The sequence below is a fragment of the Aspergillus viridinutans genome (assembly GCF_018404265.1).
Source record: "Aspergillus viridinutans IFM 47045 DNA, scaffold_11, whole genome shotgun sequence".
NCBI classification, from domain to species: domain Eukaryota; kingdom Fungi; phylum Ascomycota; class Eurotiomycetes; order Eurotiales; family Aspergillaceae; genus Aspergillus; species Aspergillus viridinutans.
The window spans coordinates 277,642-299,248 of NW_025091227.1; the positions used below are offsets into that span (position 1 = coordinate 277,642).

The 21,607-nt window shown below is 50.0% G+C and overlaps 13 protein-coding genes across 13 annotated transcripts; 4 read left to right on the forward strand and 9 right to left on the reverse strand.

Annotated features, from left to right (window-relative positions):
* Window positions 1-292: 292 nt before the first annotated feature.
* On the forward strand, window positions 293-1,167 carry Aspvir_002255 (CVNH domain-containing protein; the record flags this gene model as incomplete). Its single annotated transcript, XM_043273856.1, has 3 exons — window positions 293-499; window positions 558-568; window positions 618-1,167. The coding sequence occupies 3 exons, from the start codon at window positions 293-295 to the stop codon at window positions 1,165-1,167; spliced, it is 768 nt and encodes a 255-aa protein (XP_043129791.1).
* Window positions 1,168-1,831: 664 nt separating this feature from the next.
* On the forward strand, window positions 1,832-2,430 carry Aspvir_002256 (uncharacterized protein; the record flags this gene model as incomplete). Its single annotated transcript, XM_043273857.1, has 2 exons — window positions 1,832-1,837; window positions 1,897-2,430. The coding sequence occupies 2 exons, from the start codon at window positions 1,832-1,834 to the stop codon at window positions 2,428-2,430; spliced, it is 540 nt and encodes a 179-aa protein (XP_043129792.1).
* Window positions 2,431-2,625: 195 nt separating this feature from the next.
* Window positions 2,626-3,025, reverse strand: Aspvir_002257 (thioredoxin family protein; the record flags this gene model as incomplete). Its single annotated transcript, XM_043273858.1, has 2 exons — window positions 2,626-2,932; window positions 3,003-3,025. The coding sequence occupies 2 exons, from the start codon at window positions 3,023-3,025 to the stop codon at window positions 2,626-2,628; spliced, it is 330 nt and encodes a 109-aa protein (XP_043129793.1).
* A 1,653-nt stretch (window positions 3,026-4,678) lies between these two features.
* On the reverse strand, window positions 4,679-6,172 carry Aspvir_002258 (putative Melibiase subfamily; the record flags this gene model as incomplete). The annotated part of the gene is made up of 1 exon (XM_043273859.1): window positions 4,679-6,172. One exon carries the CDS (start codon window positions 6,170-6,172, stop codon window positions 4,679-4,681), a length of 1,494 nt encoding a protein of 497 aa, XP_043129794.1.
* Window positions 6,173-6,181: 9 nt separating this feature from the next.
* Aspvir_002259 (uncharacterized protein) lies at window positions 6,182-6,829 on the reverse strand (the record flags this gene model as incomplete). Its single annotated transcript, XM_043273860.1, has 1 exon — window positions 6,182-6,829. One exon carries the CDS (start codon window positions 6,827-6,829, stop codon window positions 6,182-6,184), a length of 648 nt encoding a protein of 215 aa, XP_043129795.1.
* Window positions 6,830-7,259: 430 nt separating this feature from the next.
* Aspvir_002260 (putative integral membrane protein) lies at window positions 7,260-8,248 on the reverse strand (the record flags this gene model as incomplete). Its single annotated transcript, XM_043273861.1, has 5 exons — window positions 7,260-7,475; window positions 7,539-7,576; window positions 7,631-7,692; window positions 7,744-8,120; window positions 8,165-8,248. The coding sequence occupies 5 exons, from the start codon at window positions 8,246-8,248 to the stop codon at window positions 7,260-7,262; spliced, it is 777 nt and encodes a 258-aa protein (XP_043129796.1).
* A 968-nt stretch (window positions 8,249-9,216) lies between these two features.
* Window positions 9,217-10,029, reverse strand: Aspvir_002261 (YoaK family protein; the record flags this gene model as incomplete). The annotated part of the gene is made up of 1 exon (XM_043273862.1): window positions 9,217-10,029. The coding sequence occupies one exon, from the start codon at window positions 10,027-10,029 to the stop codon at window positions 9,217-9,219; it is 813 nt and encodes a 270-aa protein (XP_043129797.1).
* Window positions 10,030-10,778: 749 nt separating this feature from the next.
* On the reverse strand, window positions 10,779-11,702 carry Aspvir_002262 (uncharacterized protein; the record flags this gene model as incomplete). Its single annotated transcript, XM_043273863.1, has 1 exon — window positions 10,779-11,702. The coding sequence occupies one exon, from the start codon at window positions 11,700-11,702 to the stop codon at window positions 10,779-10,781; it is 924 nt and encodes a 307-aa protein (XP_043129798.1).
* A 7-nt stretch (window positions 11,703-11,709) lies between these two features.
* Window positions 11,710-13,086, reverse strand: Aspvir_002263 (uncharacterized protein; the record flags this gene model as incomplete). The annotated part of the gene is made up of 4 exons (XM_043273864.1): window positions 11,710-12,331; window positions 12,385-12,719; window positions 12,816-12,991; window positions 13,059-13,086. The coding sequence occupies 4 exons, from the start codon at window positions 13,084-13,086 to the stop codon at window positions 11,710-11,712; spliced, it is 1,161 nt and encodes a 386-aa protein (XP_043129799.1).
* A 711-nt stretch (window positions 13,087-13,797) lies between these two features.
* Aspvir_002264 (putative C6 transcription factor) lies at window positions 13,798-15,556 on the reverse strand (the record flags this gene model as incomplete). The annotated part of the gene is made up of 5 exons (XM_043273865.1): window positions 13,798-13,841; window positions 13,903-14,213; window positions 14,264-14,623; window positions 14,677-15,372; window positions 15,426-15,556. The coding sequence occupies 5 exons, from the start codon at window positions 15,554-15,556 to the stop codon at window positions 13,798-13,800; spliced, it is 1,542 nt and encodes a 513-aa protein (XP_043129800.1).
* A 263-nt stretch (window positions 15,557-15,819) lies between these two features.
* Aspvir_002265 (uncharacterized protein) lies at window positions 15,820-16,329 on the reverse strand (the record flags this gene model as incomplete). The annotated part of the gene is made up of 1 exon (XM_043273866.1): window positions 15,820-16,329. The coding sequence occupies one exon, from the start codon at window positions 16,327-16,329 to the stop codon at window positions 15,820-15,822; it is 510 nt and encodes a 169-aa protein (XP_043129801.1).
* A 743-nt stretch (window positions 16,330-17,072) lies between these two features.
* On the forward strand, window positions 17,073-19,247 carry Aspvir_002266 (CeGAL family transcription factor; the record flags this gene model as incomplete). The annotated part of the gene is made up of 1 exon (XM_043273867.1): window positions 17,073-19,247. The coding sequence occupies one exon, from the start codon at window positions 17,073-17,075 to the stop codon at window positions 19,245-19,247; it is 2,175 nt and encodes a 724-aa protein (XP_043129802.1).
* A 562-nt stretch (window positions 19,248-19,809) lies between these two features.
* On the forward strand, window positions 19,810-21,018 carry Aspvir_002267 (putative tartrate dehydrogenase; the record flags this gene model as incomplete). Its single annotated transcript, XM_043273868.1, has 3 exons — window positions 19,810-20,068; window positions 20,117-20,607; window positions 20,668-21,018. 3 exons carry the CDS (start codon window positions 19,810-19,812, stop codon window positions 21,016-21,018), a joined length of 1,101 nt encoding a protein of 366 aa, XP_043129803.1.
* Between the last annotated feature and the right edge of the window lie 589 nt (window positions 21,019-21,607).

Here is a 21,607-nt window from a genome sequence, read left to right on the forward strand (position 1 = left end):
ATGACTAGACTCCAGATCCGGAGCTTTCAGCCGAGCTATAATAACAAGCAGGGTTATGACTGCTTAGCATAGGGGTAAGCATCCAAGAAGTCTGGCAAGAATCTGTGCAGCCACTTAGGATCAACTTTGGAAGTTCGGAGTTGGATGGACTGTACGCTTAGTGCTTATCAATCGCTGACCAGCGTTATTGGCTTATGGCGAGTGCTTGATTGTAGCAAAGGATTATCTATATAAAGGTGAAGGGCCACCTCCAGTCACCCTATATTCCCTTCTCAAGAAGCAATCGGTCATCATGCGCGCCACAGCCTTTGCTTTGCTGACTGCCCTAAGCCTAAGTGCATCGCTTGTCCGTACCCAGGGATATAGTGAAGAGTGCTCTGATATCTATCTCAATGAAGGCTGGCTAGTTGCAACTTGTCCCAAGGACGATGACAATGGCAGCATCACTAGCAGTGTCTATCTGCCGAACAAGATTGCCAACAATAATGCTGTACTCCAGGTGAGTTATCACCTGTCACCATGTCCTGTTCTTTGACCGAGACTAACACATGGTACAGTGGGCCGTCGAGTACGTCCGTCCTCGTCTGTTGATCCGCGTCTACTGACAGATCTCTTAGCGGATCTTACTGGAATTCCTGCAAGGACTGCTCGCTCACCAACACCGGTTCAACTCTGCAATGCTCCTGCAAAGGCTCAGCATCGCCGTATAGCAACACAACATTGAATCTAGGTAAGGTCATCCAATATACGTTCACGTATCCCACTAATAGCTTTGTAGAAGAACATATCGCCAACTATGACGGGCACCTCCTTTCCAACCTCACCGGCGCCGTCACCTCTGTCCCAGCGGATTCCTCAGATCCTGTTCCCGTGGACTTTGAGGTGGAGCTTGAGTTGTCAACACTGAACAATTCGTCCGCCACTTATGGAGGAACCTTCACATTGAATCGCCCAACAAGCTGTTTCTATCTCAACCTCGGAGTAGAGTACTCCTGGGCATGCGGCAACTCGGTGAACAACCAAGGCTGGGAGATTGTAGGGTTCTCCGATGAGGATTGCACAAGTGACCCGGTTGCGACCTTCACACAGGACAACCAGGGCACTTGCTTGACATTTGCGACAGATGTCAAAGGCTTCTCGGTGACTCCACTGTGGAATGCGGACTAAGCTGGGATGTATCAAGGCATAGTCTCTTGATGATTGTTCTTAGAAGTCGGGGCTCTGTGTTTCTAGCTTTTATTGGCACCCTACTTAGAAGATGACACTATTACTGAAGTGAGGAACAATACTACCATCCAAGATAAGCATTACAGCAGCTGTTCTGCCACACTATATCAACGTAGTCCCGCTGGGTTGAGCAGTTCAGATCTTCACTATCTTCAAAGCTGAAACACGTGAAGGAGGTCCTCTGCGATGTTGAAGCCTACCATATCTGGCTGTCTTACTACCTGACACGAAGAAGACAGCTAGTATAGACAAAATGCAATTCTCCTGAAAGGCGCCGCGATGGTCTCAGACAAGATCAAGAAATGAGAGACAATAGCTACATCTCCTTGTTCTATTGTCTCATCCGCCGAATCTCACATCTAACGCGATGTCTTGAAAACAATGGCATTGTCATTGTTTGCAACTGAAACAACAAGCTACAAGCAGGAACATCTCCCTGGTTAACACTATAAAATCTCAGTCATCTACCACTGACGGCAAGATTCTTTTCTTCATCAAGCATCTCCCTCTTTGGAGCTATTTTCCTCGATTTCCCTAGCTTTGATCGACTGCCGTCCAATTCTTCCAAACCTACATCCTGTCGACCGGGCATCTTTGCGCGGAAATGATGGTAAGTCTAATATCCCCCCCCCCATACCTGAATCACGCAATACTAACCAGGTGATCTAGTCCATTAACGCTCCTGACTTGGTCACAGTTGTCGGCCACCACGCCCGGCGCCCCGCAAACATGAGGGAGGTGGCAGAAATGTGGAAGAACGTGCTGGTCAGGTTCTTCCCCAATAATGGGTATGCTCCGTTCCCCTTCCGAGACACACACTACTACATCAATCTCGACCTGAACACTCATGGATACTTGGGCCTAGGCTCCGTCGTGCGCACCCAGGGTTTCAACGCGGGCGTCCACTTCCTCCAGGCCAATTTCACGGCAGCCCCAGCTGACGGCTCCACTTTCTCCTGGGAGGGCAACGAGCACTTTCTGAAGCGGGAGCTCCGTCGTTCGCTGCAGAGTGTTCCTGACGACCGGAAGAGCGCCATCTATGGACTGATTGCGATTGGGACTTATGTGCGCTTCTACACGTACATGCCTGACGGTCAGTTCGCTCCTGTTACCTTTGCTGATGGCAAGCAGACGCTGCATATTTGCAGCGACCTGGCAGTCGTCCGAGAATTTCTCGCCTGCGTCAAGGAAGAGTGGATGTAATGGCGGGATCGGGAATGTGGTTGAAGTTGAGAACTTGGTTGATTAGTGATTTATGTTGTGATTTTCGTGCTTTTCTGCTTTTGTGTTTATTGTAGAATGTTATCTCATTAGAATAACTACTGTGGATGCGAAAATATCATGGGCGTGAAACCAGTAGTTGTTTCCTAAAAACAGGCCTCTTTCAATGCTTCTCCCCTAAGAAGCCTCAGCTGCCTTACGGATAAGGGTTTCCAAACCTTGCGGATTGGCCCCAGTCTGTTCACCAATTTTCTGTCCGTCTTTAAAGACAACAAAGGTTGGCATTGCACGTATGCCGACCTCCTGAGCAATTCTTTCTTCTTGATCGACATCAACTTTGTAGAATCCGACATCGCCAAACTCCGAAACATCCGATAACTTCTCAAAGGCAGGGGAGATAAATCGGCAAGGGCCACACCATGTTGCCCAGAAGTCGATTATAGCAGGCTTATCGCTGTTAATGATTTCTTGGAACTGTTCAAACCTGTTGTATTAGAAACATTAGCACTAAGCGATAGAGTCTGAGAGGAAAGAATAATATCAACATCACTTACGAGGTTATGGCTGTAACAGGCATCTTGTTCAGCAGGTTCTCTTCAGCAGGATTCACAAATAGATGGTTGGTATAGTTTGTAAAAGAACAAGGGTGGAGCAAGATAAGGAGTCTGGGAACAAGAAGACAAAATAACTAGACCTAACTATCTTCTTATATGATTTCATGCAGCATTACCCCTCCTCCTCCCCCCACCTTTCAGCTGTACTGGTACTGATACTACATAGCTAGATTAGCGAATTACTCTGCAGGGCCCCACTTCAGCTGTGTGATGTTCCCTTAGCTAGAGGGATACCTCTCGTAGATCCCTCTCAGAAGTGATGACCGAGCGCACGCCATGCTAGCTGAGAAGGAAATCCACGTCATCCTGCAGATCATCCAAAGCAGGGTGATAGGTAGGCCTCTCCACATGTTTGGAGGCCTTGAGGTCTTACTAAGAAGTGGATTCCGACGGTCCTGCTTGGCCTTCCCAATCGTAGAATGGTTATATTGTGTAGCATGAAAATTTTGTTAGAATACTAGGAGATATGCAACCGGGATCACCAAGGGCAAACCACTGCTTTGTGCTATACAATACGGAGTAAATTGGGGTGACGGTGAAAAGACCACAATTATGTGTGGTCTTTGGAGGGAGAATCGTGGTCTTTTCACCTAATTATATCCAAATTCTGCGGATAACCTCCTATGCATCGGTCGCGTCATCAGAGTGTGTTGCGCCTTCCATTAGAACTACAAGACTCAGTAACCTCCGAAGTACCAGTTGCTCAAAATCAACTTCGCTCTCAAGTACCTATTCAAACAAGATTACACAGATTGAGCAAGCTTCTACAACTTATCATACCTCAATTAAGTCATTGTGACCTATTTACTGCAAACTATCATGCAAAAGCGAAAGCGGACTGACTCAAATGGGAGCTGCCGACCCGAATCCGGATCCCCGGTCAACCTCACTGTGAGGAATGGAAAGATGATATTGACTTGATATTGGAACTAGCTAAGAGTGAGGCTATCTACGAAGCTGAAGAAGATGAGTGTGCCGTGCTAAGCTTGATTTGGAAGCGTAGGTGAGAGAGTAAACATTCACACTCACAATGAGCACTACTGAGTCAGGCAATTCATCAGTGCGAACGCCACTTGACAACACGGACTTCCCCTCTGCCGAGCTCAAAATGTCGTCTTCTGAGAGTTTCTGAGAGGAACTCGGCTGGTCCTTTGCAGACACTAAAAGAAACCCTCAAGATCTCATCACTAATGGTTTTCATCCTGTCTGGACTATAGAGGAGGGCTACCCTGGGCCGCTTCTAGATGACATCGCGGAATGGATCAATCCTGAGGGAGATAATCGGACGATCAGGCTGGTTGGGCCAATGTCAAGCATTTTCAGACTGGCAAGACTTGACGACTTTGTCCACGCGATTGACAGCCCGGATTTCACTATGCGTGATGAGATTATTTGCATTCCCGATAATGCCTCTATACAAAGTACCTTACGTTGTTGTTTCTTTTTTACTGGTCATGTAGGGAGCATGGAAATATGAATGTGCTCAATAGGAGATAATCTTCTTCTACAACCAACCCGGGAATACCGTGTGCCTATTAGCAATTGTGTGATCAATATATACAATGCTCAAATAGCTTATGCCGCATTTCTTCCCGTCCTCGATTGGAATCGTCGAATCACTCAGCTGTCAGCTTGATAAACCGAGCTCCCATTTCGGACGGGATAGTGACTTTCAATAAACCCTTGTTAGAGACCCAGTTGATCGTCGCAGGAAGCCTCGTAGGATAAAGAATCTCAGCGCTAACAGCCCTACCGCAGAGTGCTTTGATGGGCAAGTCAATGGATTCAGGTCCACCTCGTCTCCAAATGGAAAGGTAATAGCACTCACTCGCATCGCCGTCATGCTTCGTCACAGCCATACCGAGCGAGAACCAATCATCATGCCACTTTGGAAGACCCAAAGGCCAAAATGCGGTTGCTGTGGGTAAAGCAGCCCGTATAGCTCTATAAACATCCATGCCCTCTTTGACCAAATCAAACTGCTCTGGCTGGAGAAGGTCTAAACGACCACTTAGATGCACACGGCCCAGGAGACTATTGACCACGGTCATCGCATTAAGCTCATCATCCCATGCCAGCTGCGGGTAGGCCCATATTGCTCCTTGTTCTGGAGTAACAGCGGTAGGGAGAGCCGATGCAATGGCCGGGTAGCGCTCTGGATCTTGCTGGTCGCTCGACGACTGGAGGGCGTGGACCACCAACATGGCGTAATCCATTCGCTGGGCGCCGCTGGAGCAGTTTTCGATCAGGAGGTTGGGGTAGCGATCGTGCAATCTATTTACCCAGTGAAGATACGCACGGTTATGCTCCAGTTGGCCGGAGCCTGGACTTGAGCAGTTGATGTCTGTCCCTTGGGTGACATCGATGTTGTAGTCGAACTTGAAGTACCCAACGCCATATTCAGTCACAAGACGATGGATGACGGCACTCATGTGCTCTCGTACGGCAGGATGGCGGTAATCGAGTTGATATCGGTTCTTCTCCACCACGCGATGACCGTCTCGCTGGAAGAACGCTTCGTTTGGCAGCTGCTTTGCCACGACACTGCGGACACCAATGACTTCAGGCTCAATCCATAGCCCGGGAATCAGTCCTTTGTTTCGGATTTGACTCAAAAGGTTGTTGAATCCTGATGGAAACCTCTTCTGAGACGGCTCCCACAGCCCAACGTCGTCCCACCAGCCGGAATCATCGGCATACCAGCCAGCGTCAATCACAAAGTACTCCGCACCTGCTTTGACAACAGGATCTATAAGGGCTAATATCTTGTCCTCGGTGGGATCGCCCATCAAACAGTTCATGTAATCATTGAAGATGATCGGTAGTCGGTCATGGTCTCGATGCTTGCGTCTGATCTGGCGTCTGTACCGGGTCATGGCTACAAAGGCTTTTTCATAGTCATCCTGAACATGGCACAGCGCTACAGGCACGGTAGTAAACTCCTGTCCTGGAGCGAGCCTCTCCCTCCAGTCATGCTCGGTCTCTACCGGCCCACCAGCAGCTAGATAAATGCTGTCCTTCCAGTCTCCTATCTCCCATCGCCACGAGCCGTTGTTCTCAACCTGCCAGAGCCAGGTATCTCTGTCGTTGACATGCTTCAGAAGCCCCATGGGGAGGTGTCATTCCGTGGAAAAGGTGCCGCGGTTCGACACCGAATAGTGGCCCAGACTTCCCCAGTGCTCATCAGGCCGTCCATACACGCCACAATCATCAACTCCAAGACTGGGCAGGTCATGTTCAACCCACTGAGCTTCTCGGAACCACGAGTTGTTCGGTACAGAGAGTCTATACTCGTGCCACCACCTCTCCGAACCAGTCGATAGTCCACCGAGGACTAGCGATGTGAGCTGCGTCACGACAAGTTCTTTGTCACCAATGTTCTGGATACTAGCTGTCGCACGTAACACGGGGAATCCATCGTAAACCGTGAGGTGCGAGGTAACCAGCGCCCCCGATATACCATCCTTCAGTCGAACATGGAGTGTCTGCGTGTCTGCTGCGGTATCAAGCCCATGAGACTGATACCGCAAACGAGCGCCTACATAGCTTCCCACGAGGCTTTTCGACGATTTGTTTCTTTCTGTTCCCGCTCCGGCTAGTCGCACCTCTACCAGTGGCACATACGAGTCACTGAAATTCTTGAACGCGGGGGCCGGCGGAGTGCCGGGAAGAGGCAGCACTTCTTGTAGGAAAGCAGCCCCATCTTTATCAATGAGCACTTTGACTCGAAGAGCCTGGCTTTCCAGTGTAATTGTTTGCGAGGGCATGTTAGGATTGAAGTCTCTGGCCACTGGGCTTTCCAGGGATTTCCTTGACTAGGGAATCCTATTTAAGAAGAGGGGTAAATATCCGATGTGCAAATCCCGGCTAATAATGAGCCAATAGGCATCGTCAGTCGGTTCTTTTAGCATCCTTCGATAGGTTGATTTTATATGACTAACTCTATCAATAGGAATGTAGTATAACCTGATTGGAAGTGAGTATCACAGTATGGTTAAGTATACGTCAGTTCGATGACAAGGGCCGTCAACACTTCGCAAAAGATGTGGTTTCGTGGGTGGACGCCATAGGCTTTGCGATCAACTGGCTAGTTACTCGATCCGTGCCCACGGCCTTAATTCGCAGGATTCCATGAAGATCTTGTACAAGTCTAACTTTGTAAAATCCTAAGTATCCTAGCCCGGTGACGGCTACATCTCATACCTCTCCGACAAAATCACTGGAGACGCTCTCTATTGCACGAACATGGCCCTCTGAAAGTGGAATACCGTCGCGAGCAGTTCCGTCAGGAGACATCTGCCGCTGCTCACGATCCGCCTCTTTCCCTCTACCTAGGAAAAAACAGCGAATACGCGAGGACCGAGAATTGGTGGTGCTGTCCCTGTTACTCGAGGCGACACGGCCGGCTATGTGCTAATGGATTGTAATCAAAGTCTTGAGTGGGGGTAAGCAGGATATGAATATTGTAATGCAGACTTCCACCGCGGACCAGTTGAGGGGAGCAACCAGAGTCCCTGAGATGGTTTGTTAGTTGAGACTCTCCCAACACGCGAGAGGAGAGGACTTACAAGTATGGTCTGGACCGAGATTTTTAATGTAAGTCACGCGAATGATGCTCGTCACGCACACTCTAGGTGATTTGGTCAGTAAAGGCATTCAAGCAATTCAGGAGTGGTCATACAGCAATCCCAGTGCGAACATTAGGACTACACTGAACTTCTGGAGCCCACGAACGCGGAGCCGGAGCAAGGGGGGAATCGGCAGAATGAATATTGCGATGTCTGTCGCTAACTTGATGCTGAAGCTGACATAGTAGAATAGGATCATATTCAAACAGTGACCAGGGATGGTCGGATCCCATGCGCTCTGGATAGGTTGGCACTGTAGAATGACCACCATGATCTCTTCAACGCACTCCATGATCAGCAGTACGATCACGGCGATGCAGAATGATTTGAGGACCCGTGAGGGCACAAATATGTACATGTACAAGACGGGGAATGATATCTTGATCATGTTCAGAGCAATTAGGTATACTAATTGAGTCATGAATACAAGCTAGTGATGTCAACGCAGGTCACCGCGGATGAGCCGAGACTTACCTTGAGAAACATGGAGATAGTGGAAGGCTGCTGCGTGATCAGATCAAAATGTCTTCCATAGCCATATGTAGTCACTGGGTCCATGTTAGAGTTAGTTGAGATAGGTGAGAAGCTGCCATACTCCACATTGAGATAAACAGAGAGCAAATGTGAACATCTGCCGATTATCAATCAGCATATCTACGAGCAGTTATGGTGGCATACGTGACCCATACCCAGCTTATGATGCAAAGGACTGTAGGAATTTGCCCTGACCTAGTGGTGGAGCGGAGTAGTATGACTTACTGTCATCAGAACGGATCCTGTAATAGTGATAACGCACATACAGTCGCACAGCAACAGCAATACTGACAATGGCCAACAAGATCACATTGCAGGCGATGACACTGGCTACTCTGGACTGCGCCAGATACGCTGTATGCGCCTCGCCCTCGAAGTGCGTGAGGTTTAGCTGGTCTATCCATATTCGTTATTGAAGCAATTCTTGACTTGAATTTGACATGCAGCAAAGTGAACACGAACAGTATAATGAAGCTATATCCAGGCTGGAATGATGATATCAACGGCTGTGGGACCATGGCTCTCCTCCCATGGTTCCGTCCCCAGTAAGTTTCCTGGGTAGTTACGGCGGCAGCAAATTCCGCCAATAAAGGAAGATGCCAACGTTTTGATTCCCGGATGACGGTCCGGTCTCTATCATGATATTTGGAATGTCCTGACCCCAACGAGTCATGTACATGAGGCGCAGTCAACTCAGTCTTCATCTTTGACCTCTGATTCATCTGACCAACTATAGAAATGGGCGAGTCATACAGCCACAGCCCCTTGCCGTTTATGCCGAGGAAAAGCGGAATGTGACTGTTACTCTGAAAGGTATAGTGCCAGGCCGGACCTCCACAAGATGTATTAGCATCACATTCTCGCCCAAGTAGTAATTAGCGTAGGAATCTGAATACTTAGGATTCCGGAAGTCATATAAGGCGTGGTATTGCCGTTTATGGCATGAATGTGTCTATAGTATAACGACGCGAAGATGGTTTATTAGGCGACCCTCAATCATCACTCTGCTGCCCTTTCCAGCCCAGCCAGGCACCGGCAATCAACCCCTTACACAAGACTGCCGTCCACAAAGCCCCCATCAATCCCACCGGACTTTTCGCCCAGAGCCCTCCTAGGACCGTTCCCAGGACTAAACAAACAATCGCGCCCAGGCGCCTCCTCTCCTCGACCGCAGAAAGCGACGGAAACCTGGGACTGGAGAAGAAGTCGCAGTAGACGCTGGTCAGCACCACACTGGTCAACCCATTAAACTGCAGGATGCGGCTCGTCACAGCCTGTCCACTACTCTGGAACGCGACCAGAACCTGCGGCACGAGGGCTTTCCAACTGAGTTCCGAGTGTCTGGACGGAAAGTGAATGGTCACAATCGTCGCTGCGACTGCTATACAGAGCATCTGGACGGCGAACGACGCACAAAGCACCCAGCGCTGTCGCGACGGAAACCGCCGGTGGAAAGCGGCGAAGCAGAAGGAGCCAAAGCAGAAGCTGAAAATGGAGACCCCGGCTTTGATCCAGCGGGTGGTCTCGTCTACTCCGATCAGGCCCAGGCCCAGGTACACGGTGTTGCCTGTTTGCATGCTCACGAAGGAGCCCCAGATAAACACTGCGGAACTGTCCAGTAGGCCTGTAATGACATAGCAGAACAGGAGCAGTAAATCTCCATAGTGAGGGTTGATTTCCGAGGTGAGATGAGCAGCGATCTGGTGGGCACGCGACTTTGTCGGTGGAATGTTGCTATTCCCAGGTTGCAGTAACCAGTCTGTCTCGTGCGGGATCGACTGCGTATCGCGATGTCGAGGTGTCATTCCGAAAGTTGTATTCCCGATGAGGTCGGGATGGTCATGGAACGGAATGCCAGTGGATGAATATCAGCAAGCTCGACGAGTCTCTAAACGTGACCATGACGTCGCAAGTGTGTTGCACTTTTTAGGCTAAAACTTTCTGAGCAAAACAATCATCACAACTACAACTTAATACATATTTACAATATAAAAGGTATAAAAGCTACAGTCCCGGAATGGATTTGCKAATTATCAAAGTGTTTCCATACAATAATTACTATAATTATATACTAATGATAATCCTCCTCGGCAGTGAACAATTGAACCCTCACTGTAGCTAATCAATTTTGCATAGGTGATAATATCAGTTAACCTGGTACTACTCAATACACTTGAGGAAGTTAAAGATATCATAGCCTCATAGATCACCATCGTCATTCGTCCCTTTTTTTCAGTTACCAATTAGAAGTATCTTATTTTGGGTGCTGGTATTTGGTTCTGCGAGAAACAGGGTTTCCGGGCATACTTATGATTCTGTCCGAGGGATTTTCGCCTACACGAGTAAATGAGCCATTAAAGTCCATATCCTCGCTAATATACCCCTCTATGCGTAACTTACTTGATGTCAAAGGACTGTCGTATTCTTCGTAGCCGCAGCTGCCTTTTGTAGCTACCTTTTATTGAATGGTGAGCGCATACCTCAGTTTATACTGCCTGGATATAGTACCAATCTGCGGCATCGAAACCCTAGCCGATTATTGTCGGCGAACAAATCACATCACTTTGAGCCTTTCCAAGAACACAACTTTGCTGGCATAATCCGAGCTAAACGAATACTGCAGCCCAGGGTTCATCAGCATATCACCAGAATACGGCCCCTGCTCGTCAACGCGGTACATAGCCCCCGGATCCAGCCCCTGCAATCTCACTCTCGGCATGGTATGATTGACATTCGGGCTAATCTGGAAGAAGAACAAGACAGCCTTGGCCCCTTCTTCCGAGACAAATAGCACAGCAGGCCAATTCGACTCCTCGGGGAGACTAAGTCTCCACATGTCGCCTTTCAGCACGATCGGGTTGACTTTCTCCGCCAACGCAATCAGCTCCGGTACCGCTGCTTTCTCTTCAGGGCGCATCTTCAGCGGATCGAGCTCAAGCCCGAACGACCCGCCCATCATTGCAACGTGCGCGCGGAATGTAAGCGGGACCGTTCGCCCTGTTTGGTGATTAGGCACGGCGGAGACATGCGCGCCCATTGCGCTGGCGGGGTAGACCAGTGAGGTGCCCATCTGGATGAAGATGCGTTCCACGGCGTCGGTGTCATCTGATGTCCAGACCTGGGGGAAGTACTGCAGTATTCCCGGGTCGAAGCGCCCGCCACCCGAGGCGCATTCTTCCCAGAGGATATTGGGGAAGCGTGAGGTGAGAGTGTCGAAGACGCGGTACATTCCCAGCATGTAGGCGTGGTTTGCGGCGGGGGAGGGTGTCTCGTTGATAGCACGGTTGTGGTCCCACTTCACGTAGCTGATTTTTGCGCTGTTGAGGATTTTGGTGATGGCGTCGATGATAAACTCTTGTACTTCGGGTAGCGCGAGATTCAGCACGAGCTGGTTGCGTTGTTCGGTGCGTGGGTATGATCCTGCGTGGAGGACCCAGTCGGGGTGTGCGTGGTATAGGCTTGACTCTGGGTTCACCATTTCAGGTTCAAACCCAGATACCGAAGCGAAGATTCTCCGACAAGTTGGCAACCTTCAAGGAGGTGATGTCTTTCACGAGCGGGGCGAGTCCATTAGGAAATCGCGTTGGATTGGGAATCCAGTCGCCCAGACCGGCTGCGTCTGAGGTCCGAGGGTATTTGTCGCCAAACCACCCGTCGTCCATGACGAAGAGCTTTACACCCAAAGCAGCGGATTCTTGTGCCATGCGGTACATGTTCTCCTGGTTGATGTCGAAATACCAACCCTCCCAGCTGTTTAACAGGACAGGTCGGTTATCTGTCGCGAACTTGCTCTTCATAAGATGATTGCGATACAGGCGGTGCAGAGAGCGTGACATCCCTCCTAGACCGTCTTTTGAGTATACAGCAACACACTCGGGAGATGTGAGGGTTTCTCCCGGCGCCAAGGGCCAGGATAGCTGGTTTGGATGGAAACCAATGGACACACGTGTCAATCCCTGCGAACCTTTTTCGACATTGGCAGCAAATGAGCCGGTGTACACCGGTGAGAAACCCCATGCCTCACCCTGGGACTCGGTAGTAGTCTGATGCGCCACGGCGACGAAGGGGTTGTGCAAGTGTGACGAGAAACCTGTTGTACTCCCGAAACTGTCGAGCTAAGTCAATATAGCCCGGTATTATTGATTGTGTCCGGGTCTTACCCCTGTATGCCATAATCAACCTTGCGTCTCTGCCGATGCGCTTCTCTCGCCCAGTCGCCCCTGAGGCCGATCATATCAAAGTCCTCACATGGTAAATCAACACTCATACTGGACAGTGCCTCGATCGAGATCGTGCCCTTGCCCTTGTTCGTGATGCTCACACTCCGCACAATGGCGTCGTACCTTGGGAATATTGAGTACGTTAGATCCGCTTCGACCGCACTATACCGGTCATACAAATGCACCACTAGCGTCGAGACATCCTCCTCTATACCGAATGTCGCCGGCAAACCAGGCAGTACAGGCTTGCCCTTCACCACCGTGTGCGAATCATACTGAAAAGCAGAAACAGTATGTCCCGGTGACTAGCGGATTTGAATGGCAGGGATCCGAAAGTCTCCCCGGCCTTGGTCAGGGAATTCGCGGCGAACGCGATCAGGCATACCGGTCCATCCATTGATTATGGGAGCTGGATCATCGGGAATAGGTCCACTGACGCTGCCGCCGAAGTGATCAGAGCGCAGGTCGCCAGTGCTCTCGTCAATGTGGAACCGGTAGGAAACATTGTAGCCGTTAAGGGCGAAGGTTTTGCCTTCAACGACAATAGCTATGACCGAAAATGTTAGAAATAGTGCACAATCATAGGAAACTCGTCTTGGCCGACGTTTACTTACCATTGGCAGTCGGCGGTTTCTGAGCCATTGTATTCTTTCCAGGAGACCAAGCGAGGGGACGCTAGACGTGCAGTGACTAAAGTTACGGTGTCCGTGCTTGGTGCTCCGACAGGAAGGATTTCCCATTTAATATATCTCTGCTGTAGTCAGCCCCGCGGGGCAACTTGGAGTGAAGAAAATAAACAGAAGCTGATCTCGATCTTATCATCTAATCTTACCGGTCCAGTTGGCAGCTAAAAGTGGGCCGATTCCTCCACTGTTGGTTTTAACCGAAACGGCCACGGCCAACGGCCCGTCAAGTTATGTTTTGATATGGATTACTGCCTATCAATTAGGTAGCTCGCATTGAGCTTCCTGTTCATGATTAGATACATTACCTTCTCTTGCCATTACCTGGGGTATTATGCGATCCGTGCACTGCTAGAGACGCTTGTCTGATTGGCTGCCCATAGTGCTACATTCACTGCCTTTGCCCTTTCATTCTCCTTCACCATTGCAGGATAATTGCATTGCCCCCAAGTAGCCAATCCCTTGTATGCCCTACCGCTGCGCATTTCATTGCCAGATTTCTGGCCACAATTCTTCACAGTTCTTTGGTGAGCTTCTCATTGGTAATAGTCTAGTGTCTTGCCAGAGCCTTGGTGGCCTATGTGTCGGTTTCTCTGTCTTACAGCGCTTTTGGCACACGGCTATCGTTTCTGGGAAATAATTTATTATACAACAATATAATCTGAAGGAATTATTGAATCAGAGTCCCCTCTGCTGCCCGTCGGAGATACTCATCTTCGTATTCAAGGATCAGTCGCCCTTCGGAAACATCTTCGGCAAAGGGGATCAAACATACCAGCGAAATTCCATGTTCTTGTAGCGTAGACAAGGATGCGTCGGAAAGGCTCTTCATCGAACTGAAACGCTGGCCCATATGACCGTTTGAGATATCTGATTGCGAGGACGGCTTCTCCAGTGCACATAACGGCTGGTAAGGGTACGCAAGGTATCTTCCTGGTAGGCTCAAGCGCGTCAAATTTGGAGCAGATATCTCCGACCATCTTAATATACGCTGTGATGGCAAGGAAGGAGGTATCCAGATCAGTGGACGAAATAGCTCCACGAGCTGCGCGTGATAGACGGTCTTGATGAAAACTTATTGCAGACCTAGTATGTTTCAGTGACCAGACAACCTCGAAGCATACGAGAGCACGCACGCTAAACAAATGGCGTTTGCCCCACACAGGACTGCCCAACTCCCGGGCGTTTGCTCAAACAGGATCTCCATGAATTGCATCAGTGTGCGATCGAGAGCTGTAAATCGTTCATAAGACCAATCGGCGTCACTTGACCGTCTAAGCATCTGGACCTGTCCAAGAATGCGGGATGACTGGATCTCACGCGCAAAATAACACAAGGGAACCTGAAGCGGCGTCGAGAAAGACGGGTGGGAATCTCCTTCGACCGGTGCTTTTCGTTTATAACAAAAGATGTCGTCTATCGGCAGCCGAAAATTGGCATCAGGCTCTTCTACTGCGTGGGGTGCCTGGAACCCGGTGGCTATTTGGTAAATGACCCTGTCGCGTCTCATCTCAGTGGCCATCATGCAGTAGAAGAATAGGTGGCCTACCGGTCTAACAGATATAGTCCGCACCAGACTCTTCTTCGTTCTTCGGATTCAACCCATGAGAAACCTTCCTCATCCTGTTGGATATGATCAATATTCAAGCGGAGAGTATATCCCAGCCTCGCGCAATTCCCAACGCTCACAGAGGCCTCGTTGAGCCGGGAAGCTCTCAGCTCGTACAATACCAGCAACAATCCACTCTGCACCATCTCCAATGAAGGTTCCCGCTGGAGCTGCAGAAAGGAGAAGAGGTATTTGCCAATCTGATAGATCCTCGTCCGGTGAGAATCGTTGCTATATTGGTCATTTGAGCTCATAACCAGGAACACAGCTAATAGGAGCATTGCAGTCTCCGCGCAAGGCTCGCGATGCAGCTGAGACAGACGTTTTCGGAAACCTGGCTCTATGATCACTGAGAACCAGGGATGGATATTGCAAAAGTATTCCTCGAGCATTCTCTCAATGGATACACAGTGCTCCGTCAGCGTTGCCATGACCAGGCCTACAAAGTAGTTGTCAATATCTACGCGTCGGCGACTGATATTGTCCCAATGGGGCTGTAAGGCCTGAAAGCTGCCGGGGAGCCACAGCTGATCATGAGTGACCGGCACATGGAAGAGGAGGAAGTCAGACAGCGACGCTCGCGGAACGTCCTCGGTCTGTGTCTCATTCCACAAATAGTTGCATGATAGCCTTGATCTTGGCCGGTGTCAGTAGCTCAGAATCAAAGAGAAGATGAGGAGGAATCAGACTTGATGCATCGACTGCAGGACGGTAGCGTCTTATCGCATCTTCTCTTCTGACTGCGGCAGAGCGCACAGGCATTTGGTGAGTACGGTCCGACGACCATGGGCTTCGCATCGGCCAGAGTGGAACTCCACATGGGAGCAGAAGCTTAGTGCGAGAGTGAAAGTGCCTAGAATTAGATACTGCTGGTGCCTAGATGCGTCCCCTGTCAAAAGGGGCCCATGAACACGAGTTGCAGGTTGACCCCGCTCGACCTTATTTCAGCAGCCGCATCGGCGGCTTGGCATTTACTCTAAGAGGTCTAGATCCTATTAGTGTGCAGATTGGCTGTGTAAAGGACCATGACGAATCACATTCGAGTGACCGTTTCAGGGGTGAAACAATCTAGTGCTGATGATGCTAAAAGTATATGGCCGGGTGTTTTTTCGATAGCTTTCCTGCCTTGCCCATTTGAATCTCCTCTCCAGACATCACCACTTCGCCTGAAGACACCTGGATCTCTTCCGGGAGACCATGTCTCGATGTCTCAATCCAAGAGGAGCTACCGGGAGCTAAGGGCGAAGTGGCTTGATCTACGCTCATCTGAGGATTAGTTTGCAGGCTCGACCATGTTATCCGAGCGCCGTCTGGTGAATCTGTAGTGATCAACATTCCAGACATATTGGAAGGCCGAGGATCCGGACGCTGTGTTGCGCTGTCAACGGACTCGATCGCCCCAAGTGGCATTGTCCGCTGCGCATCGCCAGTGTCGCTCATTATCATGAATTGGTCACTCTTCACCTCCAACCAGCGCTCCAAATCCGACGGTTCGCGCAAAGGGAATTGTCTCCATTCCTCCATGCGTGCAGCCTTCTGTTTCGGTGATATGTCAGCCTTCCGTGAAGCTCGAACAAGTGATGAGCTGTTCATTGTGCGTAGAGTTGCAAGCGCTTCATATAAAGCGAGCTCTGTGTCTGCAAGTCGGATTTCTAGTTGATTGATATAGCCTAATGGTAGGCCTCTGGACTAGCTATCAGGAACAGGATCACGGGGAAGATAGCAGATTGCTTACCTCTTCCCACTCTCCGGGTAATTGCATTTCGATGGGTCCGCTGAACACTGAGAGCAGAATGGACTAACAAGAGTCACTTAGTTCTGTAGTATTCTATGTATGTGAAGAGTTATTCATACAGATTGCGATCACACTGGTGGTCACGTTAGTTCCATGGCAAGTCCATGAACACCACTCGACTCACCTTGCATTTTCTTTGTCTACATAACTCGCACGAAATAGGACCGACTGACTCGGCCTCTGTATATCTCTTGCCATCAGCAGATCTTGTCAATCATCGTAATGGTCGCAGAAGAACCAGAAAGCGGAATAACACCATTATAAGAATATCTCCACAACTGACGAAACAACGCGCAAAATTACGACAATTATCGTACCTGGAGGCATACTGGCAACTGAACCAAGGCAACTCAATAGGCAGGCGACAGATCCACCACCCAAGAGTTTGGAGTTGGCTGGCGGACTTGGAAAACTCCGGTGAACCACGTGACATCCCCGCAAATACTAGGATTAGTCATCTCACTCCTTCTCCACACTCGTGGACGAGTCTTCGCAAATGTTTAACACACAACTTCTAGGATGATCATGGATCCGGCTGGATATGACCACACCGTCTTCATCTGCGACTGGTTTGGCCGAGTGTGACGACGTGCAATGGCGCCACGATGGCCGGCCAGCCAAGAGGCGCAAAGGGACCTCACTCACGGGCACATCCAGGCCCTCGCCTCGAGAGATTGGGATTATGCGAGAGACACGACGGGATGAGTCCGCAACCTTTCTGGGAAGTTCCAGTGGTATTTACTTCATCCGGACCGTTTACAATGCATTTACAAGGCGTTCAGCTGCCTTAGAGCAAACGCGCGTTAGGAACCAGAGCTTGGTGCCTGGTGAAGACGATCAGTTACAGAGAAGTCCCGGAAAATCACACGGGCTGGATGAACTTTGCTTGAAGAACGAGTTGTCTCTTCAGACCCCGGAGTTTGTCTCATTTGAGAGCCTCGTGGGTTGGTCGCGGAGCTACTTTGAGTATTGGCACCCTATCTTCCCCTTCCTGCATGCACCGACCGTGTTGAAAACCATGGAGAGGGCGAGCGAGAGAGGAATCAAGTCACTCGATCGTGTCAGTCTAGCTATATTACGCTCTATATTCTCTATATCAGTGATTGATAACCGCCAGATTCAGGACGCTGGTATCGCAGTGGACCCGATGCCTTCTGTTCTGGTGTATCGAACCGTGCAAGAGGCGATGGAAAGCATCCACGCTTTGCTGCTGGAGCCCTCAACACTCCCGTTGCTACAGGCAGTATTCAGCGTCCAGCTAGTATTAACCTCTGTGTTACGTCTGAATACAGCTTCTAGAGTCGGGGGTTTGATCACTCGAACTGCGTTTCATCTGGGTCTCCATCGCTGTCCCGCACGCTTCTCATGCTTCAGTCATGAGGATGCGGATATCCGCCGTCGTCTCTTCTGGTCGATTTATTGTCTAGAACGATATTTGTCACAGGCTCTTGGCACGCCCCCTAATATACAGGATGACGACATCGATGTGTGCTATCCAGGGAGTGAGAGGCACGGAGACATAGGCAAGATGCCGCAGGCGAAGGCCTCTCACAGCCACTTGCGATTGCTTACACATCTCTCCAAGTTTGCAAGGCTCAGGGGTCTTATACTGGAGCTTCGCAACAAATCTATCCTCCACAGTCATAACAATAGTCTCGAGGCTGCGTATGTTAACGGAGAACTTGCGCAATGGTGGAACGAGGTCTATGACGACGTCTATCCCATGGATGAACAGCTAGAATGTCCGTCCCAGTTCGAAACATCTTTGCAGCCTTACCACCGCTTATTACTTGTGGTTCTCAGGCACGAGTCCATCATATCAATGAATCGGCCATTACTCGCCGCTGAACGACTGTCGCCGGAATACAAACCAGCMCTGCAGACTTGCATTGAGTCTTCACGTTCCCTGATTTCAGCTTTGAGAAGGTACCTCGTGGCTCATAATACTAGACAAAGTGGCGAAGATGCAGCAGGTAGTGGCAATCACCAAGCGCCATTGACTTGGCCATCGTTCACCTGGGCCACCTGGATGGCCTGTCTTATCTTGATGTACGCAGCATCGGAGGGCGAGTTCTCAACCATAAGCGCCCTGAAGTACGCTAAACTCGGCATCTTGATATTGGAAAATCTCTCCCTGCGGAAAAGTAGCTGGCCGGAGACCTGTATCGAAGCAATCAAAGGCATGGAGTCGGCCTTGAGAACCAACCTAGGTTCTGATTCTGGGCGACAGTCTCCGGGACCCAGGACATTCCCCAGAAGCACGACACGGACAACAGTGTCAGCTTCAAGCGAGGCTCACACGGACATAGGGCCCAATGGTAGAATGGACCCATTCTCAGTGCCGGATGACGGCATTTCGCAAGCAGAACCCCTGTCTTCGCCGTTGACGTCGAGAATGAGTACTTCAAACATTACCGAGAGATCACCCGGCCTATTTACCCCAGCACATGAGCAACGGCCCATGCGAAACCAGGCGCATCACCCGTCGAATTTCGGTCTGCAAAATGACCAATCCAGCTTCGGCATAGAAACTGACAGTATGAATGACATGAGCTCAGCTGGTTTGATATTCGGAGACACGATGGGCTCACACTTTCCCTATGCGATCGCTGCCGGTCAGGACCTCGCATCTTTTGCAACTGCTGACCCGTCTGCTATAAGCAATCTATGGAGTGTTGCGGATGGGCCTTGGATGATTCACGAAAACTTTTCATGATTTGCTCGTCGTCAGTGATATGAACTCACTGTCGACAGATATAGGAAATATTATTCCTCGGTTGTGGAAGTCCTTCCGAATTGCAACGGGACATGTGAGAGTTTTGACTAAGATCTGTAAAATGTTGTAGATTTTGAGCACGCTGGTTCATACAGGGAAGTATATATAGCTGAATAATGTCGGCACTTGCTTGAGGAACACGGAGGATGATTGATTTCCAGTCGAGCTCTCAGTTCTTACGCAAAATCAATTGACAATCTCCGAACTCATGGTTCATCCTACACATATTTTCATACTCAGTCTCTCGAGTGGATTGCGGACATTTCCTAGTCCTATATTTTGCCGCCGGAGGAGAACAACCCCGCTTGTTCTCTGTTTGCCCGGACTTGACAATGTCCGGCACAATCACCACCACCAAAAGTGGGGGAGTCCAACGGTGTGATAATGAGGGGAGTAACATTTGAGGGGAGTATAATAGAAGAATTACCCACCTCGCACTGGATAAATTCATTTATTCTGTTGAATCATTCGGAGATAGCTATACTGCGTAGACACCATCAAAATGTCCCCCTCCGTTCTCCCTAACAAAACTTACAACATCGCTGCTATTCCCGCCGATGGCATCGGTCCCGAGGTCATCGGGGCTGGTATCACGGCTCTCAATGCCCTCAGCGAAACCCTCAACACCTTCAAGCTCAACTTTACGACCTACGACTGGAGCTCGGAGACCTACAAGAAGACCGGCAAATACATCCCCGACGGCGGTCTGGAAGAACTGAAGAAGCACGACGCAATCCTATTCGGTGCAGTCGGTGCGCCTGGTAAGTCAATCATCACCACTCCGAAATCGCCCTTATTGACGATCGCAGATGTCCCCGATCACATCTCTCTCTGGGGTCTCCGCCTCGCCATCTGCCAGCCCCTGCAGCAATACGCCAATGTCCGACCAACCAAGATCTTCCGCGGCACGGAGTCTCCTCTCCGCAAGTGCAAGACCGGCGATCTGGACTGGGTGATCATCCGCGAGAACAGCGAGGGCGAGTACGCAGGCCAAGGCGGACGGTCGCACCGAGGCAAGGCGTGGGAAGTAGCCACCGAGACAGCCATCTTCTCGCGGCACGGCGTGGAGAGAATCATGCGCTTTGCCTTTGAGACCGCGCAGAAGAGACCCCGGAAGCTGCTGACGGTCGTGACGAAGAGTAACGCGCAGCGCAACGGCATGGTCCTCTGGGACGAAGTGGCTGCAGAGGTCGCCAAGGACTTTCCCGACGTCACTGTGGACAAGATGCTGGTGGACGCGATGACCACGCGAATGGTGCTCAAGCCCGAGACGCTGGACACGATCGTGGCGACAAACCTTGTAAGTGGCCAACCAGATTCGATTCGGCTCTCTTGATTACTGACCGTGGGATATCCACAGCATGCCGACATCCTCTCCGACCTCGCTGCAGCGCTGGCAGGGTCCATCGGGATTGCCCCCACCTCGAACCTGGACCCCACACGGGAGAATCCCAGCATGTTCGAGCCTATCCACGGGTCCGCATTTGATATTACGGGTATGGGAATTGCTAATCCCGTCGCGACGTTTTGGACCGCCGCAGAAATGTTGGCCTGGCTGGGTGAAGAAGATGCGGCTACGAAGCTTCTGGACTGCGTCGAAAATGTGTGTGAAATGGGGGTTCTGACTCGGGACCTGGGAGGAAATGCCACCACAAGGGAGGTCACCGAGGCCGTGGTGGGGCAGATTCGGAAGTTGGCCGCTGCAAAGTAAGCAGTAGATAACTGTTGAGTTGTCCACAAGATAACAGACAGGATTTATTATTTTAAAATATATATCCGCTGTAATTCAAACTCTGCAAGAATTATACTGTACCATATAGCTTATATGTGACTAGGTTTCTTGCTACTAAACTTTCCATCATATGTGGCCAGCCACCACAAGACGACTGTCCGCTTTCGGAAATTGGCAGCATCATACATCGGACATTGCCAAGCTTACTTCACAATGACGAGGGTATTGTGACTATCTTAGTAGTTCTCTCTTATAATAATGTTATAGGACCCAAAGTAATGGAGGCTGATATATATCACTACTCAGCACCATTATTATATTGCAGATTGACTGACTAGCGAGGATGAAGTTCCCCTCTGATATATTAGGGCTGCTACCGTTTACCCTCAGTAGACAGAACCCGCAGTTCAGCTCTGAGCAAGGCAGGCTAGGAAGTTCTGGGCCTATAATGTAGGATACATTCATGAAGCCATACTATGTACTAACACTTAAGAATAGTACACCAAACCAGGCCAATGCACCTTGCTGGAATGTCGAAAATCCCCAGGTTTTTACCATCACAGTGTGC